This window comes from Triturus cristatus, chromosome 10, assembly GCF_964204655.1.
Source record: "Triturus cristatus chromosome 10, aTriCri1.1, whole genome shotgun sequence".
Classification (NCBI taxonomy): domain Eukaryota; kingdom Metazoa; phylum Chordata; class Amphibia; order Caudata; family Salamandridae; genus Triturus; species Triturus cristatus.
In genome coordinates this window covers 555,639,603-555,653,286 of record NC_140593.1, presented here as the reverse complement: position 1 = coordinate 555,653,286, position 13,684 = coordinate 555,639,603, and the positions used below count along the sequence as shown (strand labels likewise).

The 13,684-nt window shown below is 44.1% G+C and overlaps 1 protein-coding gene across 5 annotated transcripts in view; it reads right to left on the bottom strand.

Annotated features, from left to right (window-relative positions):
* The window catches only part of LOC146789716 (tetratricopeptide repeat protein 21B-like), a 514,157-nt gene that overhangs the window by 145,476 nt on the left and 354,997 nt on the right, over positions 1 to 13,684 (bottom strand). For all 5 annotated transcript variants that reach the window (XR_014970145.1, XM_085632051.1, XM_085632050.1 and 2 more), the window contains one exon: positions 2,972 to 3,167. Coding sequence is in view for 4 of the 5 variants with exons in the window: in XM_085632051.1 (XP_085488177.1) it covers positions 2,972 to 3,167 (196 nt within the window). In the remaining variant the exon portion in view is untranslated. The remainder of the gene's footprint in view (positions 1 to 2,971; positions 3,168 to 13,684) is intronic.

Sequence of the window (13,684 nt, the reverse complement as noted above, 5' to 3'; positions counted from 1 at the left end):
CAACAAAGGGAGCTGGGGGAAACATCTGTTGTAGACCATTAAGGAACCTATTTACAGTAGGGGACTTGAAGAGAGAGGGCTGATCTGGCAGACCTGAAAGTGGAGATGGCAGATAAATAGCCCTTCAAAGTGCCCAATGCAGAGCCTTGCTGGGCTAGGGTAAGGATAAACAAAAGAACTTAAGAAAGGAGAGCAGATAATCAGTTTCCCAACACACCATGCCACAAATGGATTCCAATGGACGGCATACACTGTCTTGGTGGAGGGAGGCCGGGCTGCTAAGATAACATTGCAGACCTCAGGTGGAAGTTCAATAGCTGTCAACTGCTGCTGCTCAATTTCCATGCATGAAGGCACATTGTTGACCGGTTCAAGTGGAGAACCCTCCCCTGCTGCTGTTACAGAAGATCCTCCAGAAGGACTGATTGCCAGGCTCTACAACTCGGGATACCAAACTCTCTACCCTAGTCCGGAGCCACAAGGATGAGTTGAGCCTGGTCGTTCCTGATCTTCTTGATAACTTGGTATGAGTAGTATGAGCGGAAAGGCGTACAAGAGCCCTAAGCTCCACTCAAGACGAAAAGGGTCTCCAAGCGAGAGCCGCCTTGGAAACTCCAGAAAGTAAAACTTAGATTGAAGAGAGGAGAAAGAATGAGGGCGAGATGGAGCGGAGCAGAAATAGAGAAAGAAAAGTGGGGAGCGTAAAGCAGAGCAGGAAGAGAATACAAAAAGCAAGGAAGGAGTGAACAAAAAGCACGGAGATCAAGTTGAAGAGGACAGGGTGCAAGGAGGAGATAAGAGTGGCATGAAGGTAAGATAGCAAATAGAGTGGAATTATAGGTAGAATGATTAGTGCACAAGATGCAGTGGCACCCATGCCCAGGGGTGCAAGGAGTCCCCTGCACCACAGTAATGATTGTCTTTCAATACCACCCAGAGGTGGGGGGGGGTCATTAATTTCTGGCTTGCATTAAGGCCCATGGCTCCCTTCCTATGCCACTGATTTTGGTAGTTTGCACACTGCACATGCTTGCTAATTCAGTTGCTGCGTGTCTTCAGTGCACACAGCCTTAGCTGCAGAGTATGAAGCACCTTTATTGCTGCACATAGAGGAATATTGCCTCCAAGCTACGTTAGCAGCTGAAGGAGCCCCGTTGATTAGTTCAAGTCCTTTGCCATAAAGAAATTAGAAAAATGCTATTTAGGTCATTTAAACCTAGCACTGGCTATATCTAATGTACATGTCAATATACCTAAATCGAAGATGCAAAGCGAGGTAGAGATGCTACAGTCCAGTGCTCAATTCGAGCCGGTGGTTTCCGGTGCTCGGCACAGGCATTTAATTGCCAACACCGGCATTTATGACACCTGCCTCATGGTGGTGCTGTTTCTGTAATTTATAGATGAGCAAAAAACAGTTGTTTATGAATTCCATATACATGAAAAACAATTAATACCGACCACCCAAGGCATTCTTATAGCTTTGGGGACCTCAAAAAAACTGAATAAACACATATGTAGCAGTGTGATGGTTAGTAGTTGTGGTCATTGGCAATGCTCGCAAAGACAAGGGGTAGTGGGAGCTACGGTGGCCTCCTGGCAAGGACCCAGGTAATCAAGTTTTTTACACATTAAGCACCGCTACAGCCCAGTGTGCCTTACCAATGAAAACTTCACAGAGGTCAACTGTTCACATTACGAAGGCGACTTTTAACCAGTCCTATTTTCATTGCTCAAACTTGTAGGGACATAGTAGAGGAACCGTGAAACCTAATACCCCGGCATATTTAGCTTTGTTGGCTGAAATATCTTGATTGGTTGAAATTCACCCTCATAACATGGGGCTATTTGACAGATATGTAACACCATCTTTATTGAGTCACTTCAATGACAAACTTGGGAGAGCCATTAACTCCCTACATATAAATTAGGGCTTCCTTAGCTGCCTTTTCACTGACAAGCTGTGCTTAGCTCTCCAGCTGCATTGTACTCTCAGTCCTTCAAACAGGTTTTTACTGATGTAGAAACCTTGGATGATGGTTCAGTGTCATGTGGGTGTGAGGTACTGAATAAATTAAGCCAGCAGTGGCACTGGCATACAGAGGTCATTCTTGGGGAAGGGAGTGCACCAGTGACAAAACTCAGGCTCTGGCATACTGGAGGTAATGTGTTGTAATCATCTGATGGTATTTCCCTTTCGAACCCTCCCCCCCCCCCCCCCCCACCACCACCCCCTACTGCAGACTGACAGCTGCTCCTCTGACTGGAAATGTGATGGTGCAAGTTCTGTTCTAATGAACTCTGACAAATATTGTGTCATGGACTTCACTTCATGACACTAGTCTTTGCATTTGTGGCTACACATCGCATAATAAGTCCTGGCGTACAGGAGGCAATTCTTGGTATTTAGGTCACCTATGACAAAACAATGGCGCATATTGGGGTAACTCTTCCTGTTAACTATAGCATATGGAAGGGAGGGCAAACCATAAGAAAATGCTGCCTGTGTCATACTGGAGGTAATTTTTGATCCTTGGGTCATCCATGATATGAGACAGCATACATAGCTACATTTTGACACTGACATATTGCACATAATTCTTGGCATAATGGGTGACCCATGCAATATGCATGGGATGAATGACAAGATGCGGACAATGGCGTACTGAAGGTAATTCTTAACATAAGGGGGGGAACCATTTTGAAAAACTGGGGTCAACTTGTTTTAAGCATTGGGCTTAATTGGCACACCGTGAAAGCATGGGAATTTTTCATAAACGCCCTCTGACTTTGTAGCAAGTTAAAGTAAAAATGGTGGTTTAAAATGCCCTATTAGATGCAATTTTTTCAAACTTTACCCAGTTAGGGGGAAAACCCCCACAAAATCTGCGCTCACTGGAATTCGAGACAAGTATTAGGCCTTACCACTTTCAAAGTCCACCAGCCGCCGCTGGCAGTGACTGACCCCTACCTCAGCTGTGGCTATCTCTGTAAATGAGGTCAGGGCAGACTCCACAAGAGCTTTGTCCTTGGTGGCCATCATGCAATAGGTATGGAGCACTTTAAGTTGTTCCTGTCCTTGTGTTGTGCGGGGGTGAAACTCTTTCAGTAACTTCTCGGCTGTGCGCAGGCCCAGTTTCTGAGAATCCCTCCGTTCAGGCGAGTCCCTGTTAAAACAATTTTATTGCATTCAGTTAATCACTTATTTTACTCTCTTGTACAGTGCCTTCCTGCCACATCAGTTATTCAAGCCCATGAAAATAGAAAGGGAAAGGGAAATTGAGGGGGTGGGAGGAGAGTTAACCTGTGGAAGGGTCGAAGCAGAAAGGGGGGAAGAGGGAGTAATGATCAAAGCGAATGAGATGAAGTAAGTGTAAGTGTTGAAGTAAAGAACGTTTTGTAAATGAAGTGTCAGCGCCTGGATACTCTCACGGGTGATTAGCCGCGCTCTATAAATCCTGTTTGATTGATTGATTGATACCCGGGGGTCTGTTTCAAACACATCCTCAGGAGCCGATGGAGGCCGGGCAGGGCCTACCCTTTTGACTTCGGTCAGTACTGTTGTAGCTTTGCTTTCACTGTATTTGTTAGCGGACTGTTATTAGTTCAATCTGCTTGTGCTCCATTACATTGACGCTTCTTAGTATTTGTAACTTTGATTGTTGGGGTTGGGTTATTATTCGTATCATTATGACTAACTACTCTAACAAGGGTACCCTTGATAGTTATTTACTGAAAACTAACTTAGGGCCAGATCGAGAAGCCACTCTTACAGAATTAAGGGCTAGGCGGCGTAATTCGATAGAGCATATTAAAAACATGTCTTCAATTACAACCTCCCCTCATGAAGTAACTCCTTCAGACAAGAGTGCCCCCCCCCCATCAAGAAATTTTAACTCTTTCGGATAATAACGATTCCCTAACCTCCCCTGGTAACCCAAACATGGCTGCTCTATCTAAACATTCACCTTTACCTATTTTATCCCCTCCCATTGATGTAACTAGTGAATCACTTACACCGAGCCATACATTATTGCAAATCTCGGAGCCTTCATCTCAGAATGTTATCGCCCCTAGGACACCAAAATTATCACACTTGTTGCCCAGGAAAAGGAGGAAGATAGACACCGTGTTGCGCAAAAGTAAAAACAAATTCAATAATAATTCGATATTGGCTCACACTGATGCAGGCCCTACTCCCTGTATTGATAGTAGACCTCTTCCTGGTACCTCTGTACCCTGTTCTGTAAATGACATTACTATTGTGGATCTAATGGGCAGTATAGATAAATTATTTAAATCTTATATGCTACCCATTGTCGATAGTTTAAAAACTATTGAAAAAAGGCTGGAGAAAGTAGAATCTCTAATGGGTGGAAAATGGGATACATCTGTGAATTCTATGAAGCCAACAATGGTGTTCTCCACTACTTCAGCTTCTGTCGTACCACCTTCCACTTTACCACCATCGCAGGAGATAGTCCCTCAAGCTAACTGTAGTACAGACAATACAATTATTAACTACGATGGAAGAACTACCATCCCAAAGCCAATTCATTAAAATAGGGTCAGTGACTGCCGGGAGGGAAATATCCCATTACAAGGGGGTTCAATGCCTGTCAGCAAAAGTTGTAATTTGATTCCCATGGTTAAGACGCGAGGGCCTTTTTCTATCGACCTTCCACCGGAAGCTGTCCCTCTTGTAGTAGTGCTTGCGGGTGTTCCCACTCTAAAGGACGAAACCATAGAGGGATATTCACAACTAAAAAACAAGGTTATCCATTGGCTAGGTCAAAACCGCCCTCTTCCTTCGTATGTCAACGGGGAAATCTTACATGTTAGGCGACTACCTTGGTTGGGTAAAACACCAAAAAATATAAACGGGGACATTATTATAATCAATTTTAGGGACTCCAGAGCTGTTAGCCATATTTTACATTGGCACATGAATAATAGGAGGTCTTCCATTACCACTTGGGAACTAACCCATTTTTTTCCTAGATCCAGGCCAGGTCCCATCTCCAACTCTGGGGCTCCATTTTGTATACAACCTAACTCTTTGATCCCGTTGAGTAATCGATATGAGGTGTTAGATAACCTCGAAGATGTAGATTGACTTGAAAACAACAAGGTTATGATAGTGAGTCCTGTTGAGCCACTATCCGATACATTCCTTCTCTGTAATGAGCCAAGATATCTACCTTTGAAAGCGGGTACAGATATCTGTCCTAATGATCACACTGTCTCTGATCCTCTACTTTTAGTTAATAGCCCAACCAATCTTCAGGGAACTATGGGGAACTTATTCTCCTGGATTATTGCTGGGCTGACCTCCAAATTGGAATCTGTGGAGTGGACATGCTTTGTCAATAAATTCGACCTATGCATATTCCAGGAGACTTGGACATGTGAACCCTGTTTTGCTCAGGGTTACCTGAATTATTCTGTACCCGCTTCAAAGGGCCCTAGGGGTAGACCCATGGGTGGCTTAACAATATGGGTTCGCCAGTGTTTAAAGATGGTTATCAAAGTTGTTGATACTAAAAATTATGATATCCAACTAATTAGATTGGTTTTAGATAAATTAGGTTGCCTGGATATTTACAATGTTTATGTTCGGAGTAACAGGGGAGGGAGGTCCGAGGTTTTAGTTGCCCTGGATAGTCTTCTCGAAATTCATTCCCCGAACAACAAAATTGTTATTGCGGGCGACTTTAACAGAACATTTGAACCCTTAATTAGCGAAGATGATTTATTTGGTGATGAGGAAGATCGACAATGGGGTGTCCCTAAACTAGAACTCCCTTCGGTTGTGCGCTGGACTGCTGATGTTATTGGTCTAAACACCCTATGTTTTGAAATGGGTTTAAGAGCTCTAAATGGCAGGACTAGTGGTGATAGGAATGGGGCAAGTACATTTGATAATGGCCGACATAACAGTAGAATTGATTATGTGTTATGTAGTTTAAAATTATGGCCTATGATTTGTGACATGGAGGTTGTAGAAAGGATCGAGAGTGATCACAACCCCCTGTGCGCAACCCACAAATGGTGGTCCCATACTACCCCCCCCTTAGGCTCTCCTGTGACTGCCCTTCCCCGGATTATCCCCACAAATGATATGCGGAGACTAAAATGGGAAAGCGTAGCAATTAATCACCAGGCTATTGTTGATATCAATGGTCAGGTTGATATAGCAATATTAGCTATAGAGCAGTCCAATGCTCTTGGCATTGGCTTAGACAAGGTTGAGGAGTTACACAATTCTCTCTTTTGTACAATTAAAAAGTATTTCCTCAAACCTTTGAAAAACAAAGGTAATAGAGCCTTTAAGCCTGCTAAGTGGTATAACGAACAGTGCAGGGATGCACGATTAGCCCTAAGTAAAGCTATTAAGGGGGGGCAATCTGCGCTAATCCAAGCTGCCAGAAAGAACTATAAAACTAGTATATCTAAGGCTAAAAAAGCTTGGGACGAACAACACTGGTCCGAGTTAAAGACAGCTAGTGATAGTAAGGATTCCCGGTTATTCTGGCACATCGTTAGGTGGGGAAAACCGGGTTTTCCCGAGCCCCCACATAACAATGTGCCTGAGGAAGAATGGATAAAATTCTTCAAAAACCAGTATGCTGCACCTAACAATGATAACTTGGCCCAGGAAACTAGTGTAGATCTCCCCAAAGCAAATCCCTTTGGAATAGCCGAAATTTTGCTGGCCCTGAATACGGTTGCTCGTGGGCGTGCCCCCGGTCTGGATGGTGTGCCAGCTGATCTATTTGTAAATGATAAAGAGCGCTGGAGTCAGTATATCCACCTTCTTATTAATGCTATTGCTTTGGGTGCAGCAGTACCAAAATCTTGGCAGGGTGCAGTAATCATTCCTGTCTTTAAGAAAGGTGATCGATCCTTGCCGGGCAATTATAGGCCAATAAGCCTTATAGACACCATTCAAAAGGTTGTGGGACGTGTAATCGTCAATAGGCTCCTGGATTGGGTGGAAGAGATTAATGCTCTTTCACCATTTCAGGCTGGCTTTCGACTATCCACAAGTACGGTGGATCAGGTTTTCCGTTTTACGTTGTTACAATGGAAGACGGTTGTGCTGGGTAAAGGAAGCCTGTATGCGGCCTTTGTTGACCTACGGGCCGCTTTTGACCTTGTCCCCCGATCCAAGTTATGGTCGGTTCTCAAGAAGCAGGGTCTTCCTAGCGACCTATTATCTTTAATAATGAGGCTACACGAATCCAACTACGCTAGAATTCAGTGGGGGGGATTAGGTTCAGTAACCTCGGACTTCCCTGTTGAGAGGGGAGTCCGACAGGTATGTTCGATGGCTCCCGTCCTTTTCACCTTATATATTAATGATGTTGTTGCGCGCATGACTTCCGCACAAGTAGACGCACCTTTTTTAGCTGGGATTAAAACCCCTATTTTAATGTTTGCAGATGACACGCTCATCCTATCTAAAACTCCAAGTGGATTGCAGTCTGCCTTGTCTATTTTCGATCATTTCTGTGGGGAGTATGGCCTAGAGGTTAATACTGCCAAAACAAAGCTTATGACTTTTAATCCCCACCGTAGCTTTAAATCTAAAATTATTTTAAATGACCGTCCGCTAGAAGTAGTGAATACCTTTACATATCTGGACATGCACATATCTAGCGAGAAGAGTTGGCGGCATCATATTGATATTGCTACGTTGAGACACAGGCAACTAGCTGGTGCTATTTGCATAGAGCACAGAAAATCACTAACCAAACCCGTAAAACCTGCCTTACAGGTTTACGAAGCAAAAGCTCTAGGCTCTGCTCTCTACGGTGCTGAGCTCTGGGGCTTTGAGAAGGTTGCTGCTCTTCAATCCTCAGAGAACAAATTTCTTAGGGCAATAACAGGTGTTCCTAAAAGCACCCCACTGTTGCCTCTTAAATATGACCTGGGTAGAAAAGCAGTTTCAGACTTGGTCCAACTTCGTCCGATTCTATATTGGCGTAGGTTATGGACGACTCCTGTGCTTTCCCACTATGCAGAGGGTTTCTTAGATATTATACGATCCGATGTGTCCCACAAAATAGGATGGTTAAAATCATTGAGGACATCTCTGGTTGAGCTTGGCATGAGCACACTCTGGGACGATCCGGCAAGAGCCATTTTTCCATCTAAAAGCACTCTTAAGACCATTTATTGGGAGATGGTTGCCCACCGGTGTTGGAGCAACCCGGGTGCTGGCTCTATGACCGGAGAGTTCCTAGAGGCCAAGATGTATCCCTGTCTAGAACCATATTGGGACATCATAACAAAGCCCAGAGAAAGGAAGCTCCTTTTCCAATTGAGAGCAGGTGCACTCCCCCTTACATTTCTGTCATCTAAGTGGGTAGAGGGATCCTGTGATAGATGTCCTGCTTGTGGTACTAGTAAAGAAACCATCGGACATTTTTTATTTGTTTGCAGGTTTTACGCGACCCCACGGCGTATCTGGCTATCCCCAATGTGTAAAAATCTGGCAACAGCCAGTGGTACAGTGGCCCTGCGTATCATATGCACTAGCACTTTGCCTTGGATTTCAGTAGCTACTGCTAAATACCTAGGGTGGGCGTGGATGATTAGACAGAGATTGCTAGTCATTTGACTATTCTCTTGTTTTGGAAGAGACTGCTAGTCCTTCGACTATTCTCTCCCATGCTATTTTCTTCTGCATTCAAAATTTTTATACCTTGGGTTTTCATCTATTTTTATCTAATCATTTTATCTTTTTAAAAGACTATCTACCGCTAATAGTACAGTATGTTTTATATAGGGAATAATTAAGTCAGTAATTTGTAGAAGTATGCTTTGTATCCGTTGTCTTGTTTGTAATTTAATCGTATTTTAATCCACTGTATGTAATTGTTAATGTAATTGTATTTTGCTTTTATGAATGAAATTCGAATAAAGCATACTTTGACTTGACTTGACTTGATATCCGGGGCGGATTCTCCACGTGGGCAGAGGAGCGTCGCCCCAATGCTTTCTCGCAGTGCTAGAAGCAGAAACATAAGATGGTATTTTAAATACCATTTTATGTTTCTGCTTCTCGCACTGCGAGAAAGCAGAAGGCAGGGTTTGGTTGGGGGTGGGCGTTCCTGCTCCAGACAGGAGAGTAGTGGCTAGCCCACTGCTGTGGGCGCTGACTGTTTGGTCGGCCCCAGGGTCGACCAAACCAGTCATACACACACTGCATTTTCGCTCATGCAGCCTGCATATAGAAAATGGCCATGCCATAGACATCTGTGGGGTAGGCGTCCTAGCCAATGACAATGCTGCTATTGCAGAGTTGTGATTGGCTTTGGGGAGGAGAGGGAGGCTGCCTGCTTCCTGTAAGGAGCAGAGAGAGGAGAGAGGAGACGTGACACAGGACTGGAGGTAAAGGTAACTTTAATATTCTTTTTTAAATTACCCTCTCCTCTCGCGCGACGCTTATCACCCCCCCCCACTCGCGAGCCGTACCGGCAGCAACAGATTGATAGTGTCTTCCGTTAGTACCGCTGACCTTTAAAGTAACTGTGGATTTTTGGTTGCAGTGTTCCTCCCTACTGTCAAGAATAATCAGAAGGAAGGTACCACGCACCTGAATTACTTGTACCATCACAGGAGCAGTGGAATATTGGAAGGCCTGGACTCAAATACGAGGACTATTTCCCCAGCTCCCCTGCCTCACTACAGCGAATAAAATTCACTTCCAGCAAGACGGGGAAAGGGGTATTGGGATAGACAAGAGAGACTCCACTGTTATGCCTGCTTCTCCTGGATTCTTGGTGAGGATCGCTCTGGCATATGTTAATACAAATTAAAAACGGTTACAATAACTGGTTCCCTCCCACTGTTCTCCTAGATACCCTCTCCCTCACAAACTACATCTTAACCTGAATTTTACAGTGGAATAGCCTTTCTCCATTAATATTGCTGCTGATACTGAGGACTAAGCTGAGCTGAAAGAACTGATGTAGCTTATTTTCTAGGCAGGTTGTAGAAGGTTGGAGGTAAGCATAATATATATATATTTCTACATAGACATCTGGCATAAGTAGTTCAGTCTCTGCCTAGTGGTTCTTTGTAGTCTTCCTGCGCAGCAATAACTCGAGGTAAAATTGGAAGACTGCTCTGTCCTTTTAGAAGCCGTCAGTCACAAAATCCGAATGTTAAAATTTGCCTATTAATAGAACTGAACTGAGTCTTTATCTGTGACTGAAAGGCTGCAAGAGAATTAGGAAACTGCTCTTGAGGAGCGCTGCAGTAATTACTTGTCCTTTCTTCTAAAGCCTCTAAACTCGCTGCTAGCACCTTACGCGCTGTCTTCTGCTGACCAGGCACGCACAAGTAAATAATTGACTCACCAGAAGGAATCCACAAGCTTTGGACACACGACAAACTGAAGAGATACAGCCCCAATAAAGTTTACGAGGCAAGTCTCTGCCGAACTCAGAAGGCTGCCGAGCTCTTCTAAACCGGAAAATGTCAGGCAATGAAGATTAAACTGGATTCATTCACCCCTGAGAAATAATTACTTAAATTCTGTGAGAGGAGAAAATGACCCAACCTCCTCACAGGAAAGATCAGTTGAAGTGCGTCGCGGGCAGAGAACGCGCGCACGATCTTGAAGGCAATTTGCTGAACACTAGACCGCTGACCAACTAGATCGCTCCGTGGACGGGCGCCATGTTGGAAGAGGTGTAAGAGTAAACTGATCTTCTTTTGAAACGTCTCTGGGAAGGGAAATGATGCAGCCGGCTCCAATGGTAACAAAGTTTTTTCTTTTGCGGTCGATCAATGGGTGATCAGTGGAAGCACACAAATCACCGTTCCGGACAGTACCCCCCACCAAGAATTCTCCCCCTCTCTCTTTTGGTTTATTAGGATGTGTCTTATGAAATTCGCGAACCAGTCTGGGGGCATGAACATTTGAACTGGGTTCCCAAGAACGATCCTCTGGACCAAACCCTTTCCAGTCAATTAAATAAAAGATCTTCCCTTTCTTCAATTTAGAGTCACTTCAAATTCTTCTCCAGACTGACCTTGGATAGGATCTGGAGGCAACTCCATTCTCATACCTACAGGGTTTCGTTTAACTAATGATACATTAAATACTGGCTGTATCTTAAGTCTGGAAGGAAGCTTGATGTTAACGCTAACTGGGTTTACCATTCTTTCTACCTCATAAGGACCTACAAATCTAGGCTGGAACTTCCAATTTCCCTTGAGGTGCATATATCGAGTGGATAACCAAACCTTATCCCCTGACTCAAAAACGGGATTCTTCCTCCTTTTCTTGTCTGCCTGATTCTTGTGTGCACCCTTAGCCTTAACCACGTTCTGGGTTGCTATCTTATAGGTCTCTTGTAGCTTTTGCACCTTCTCTTCCACTGCTGGTACTAAACTTTTTGACTAATTCACTAAGGTATTTGGATGCCTGCCAGAATTTAAAAAGAAAGGGGAAAACCCTGTGGATGAGTGTACAGCATTATTGTATGCAAATTCAGCTGCCCAAATTAACTCTGGCCAATCTCCCTCATGGTCCATCAAGTAGAGGCACAGATATTGCTCCAGCTCTTGATTGACTCTCTCCGTTTGTCCGTCAGTCTGTGGGTGAAAACTGGTGGACAAACAAAAGTCTACCCCCAGTCTGCTTAAGAAAGCTCTCCAGAACCGTGAAATAAATTGGGGTCCCCTATCTGAGATAACCACCTTGGGAATCCCATGTGCCTTAACTATATGTTGAGTGAACAGAGTGGCCAGTTGAGTTGAATTGGGAAGTGATTTCAGTGCAACAAAATGAGCCATTTTGGAGAAATGATCTAACACGCCCCAAATGGTGGATAACCCCTGATTGGAAGGAAGGTCCACAATGAAATCCATTGAGATTGTGTGCCTGGGTGCTGGTGCTACGGGCAAGGGTTGGAGCAAACCTTGCGGGCCTGTCTTAAAGCTTTTCCCTTAACAGAAATTGCGCAAGATGCCACATACTGTCTCACCTGAGCTTCCAGATCGGACCACCAAAAATCACGTTTAATCAATTCAATGGTCTTAGTTACTCCTTTGTGGCCCGCTAGGGGGTCATCATGACAATGCTTTATTACTTCTCTTTGTAACCTTGCACTAGGGACGAACAAAATTCCATGATAAGGTTTCCCATCTCTAATTTCTCTTCCCGGATCTTTTTTTATCCAACTCGTCAATTCTTCCTCTGTCAATGAATTCCTGATCTCTTTTTCAAATTCCAAATAATGTATGGTACCAATTATCTTTTCCTCAGGAATTATGTGAACGTCTCTGGAAGTTTCTTTGTGTTCACTCTAATTTAGCCGAGACAAGGCATCTGCCTTCCAATTGGCTGTTCCAGGTTTATATGTCAAAACAAAATTGTAGTCTGCAAAAAACAAAGACCACCTAAGTTGTCATGTCGAGAGAGTTCGAGCTGACTTCAAAAACTGTAAATTTCGGTGGTCAGTATAGACTGTTACTTCATGCTTGGCTCACAACAAGTAATGCCGCCAATCCTGGAAGGCATCCTTCACCGCCAACAGCTCCCTATCTGCTATGGAATAGTTGATTTCAGCTGCCGATAGTTTGTGACCTGTAAGCAACTGGATGGAGTTGGCCAGTATCTCAATGTCTTTGAGACAAGATTCCTCCAATGGCCTGATCGGAAGAGTCAGCCTCCACAAAGAAAGGTTCATCAATATTTGGATGTAACCGGATAGGAGCAGAAGTAAAAGCTTATTTCAAGGACTTAAAAGCTTCCACGGTTTCTTGTTTCCACACAAAAGGTTCTTTGTTCTTCAAAAGGCGAGTAATTGGGCGAACCTTCTCTGAGATGTTTGAGATAAATCGTCTGTATAAATTAGCAATTCCAATTACCCTTTGTATCTCCTTGACATTATGTGGAGAGGGCCATTCTCTTATTGCATTTATTTTCTAATCATCCATCGCCACTCCGTCAGGAGATAAGATGAATCCCAAAAATTCCACTTCTGTGGTGTGAAAAACGCACTTCTCCAACTTGACAAAAAGCTGATGATCGAGCAACTTCTTCAAAATGGCGCGCACATGTTGTACATGCCCTTCAAGGTTGGCCGAGAAAACGAGGATGTCATCAATATACACCACTGCAAAGCGGTCAACAAATTCTCAAAGGATATCATTAACAAAATGCTGAAAAGCAGCTGGGGCATTACACAGGCCGAAAGGCATTACCTGGTACTCAAAGAGACCAAACAGAGTTCGGAAGGCGGTCTTCCACTCATGCCCCTCAGCCATCCTCACCAAATGATAGGCCCCACGAAGATCCAGTTTGGTGTACTCTCGAGCATCCTTCACCTGATCCAATAGTTCTGAGATCAAAGGCAGCGGGTATCTATTCTTCTTTGTCACCTGGTTCAATGCACGATAGTCAATGCACATTCCAAGTTTTCCTTCCTTCTTAGGAATGAAAAATAAAGGAGAGGAAGCTGGAGACTGGGAAGGCCGGATGAAATCATTGGCTAAGCATCGATCCAGATACTCCTACAGATGAACATTCTCAGCTTCAGAGAGGGCATAAATTCTGCTGCACGGCAGAAGCGCCCCAGGTTCCAGCTCAATCGTACAATCGTACTCCCTATGAGGGGGTAATTTGTTGGCCTCCTGCTCATCGAATACAGCTCTCAAATCC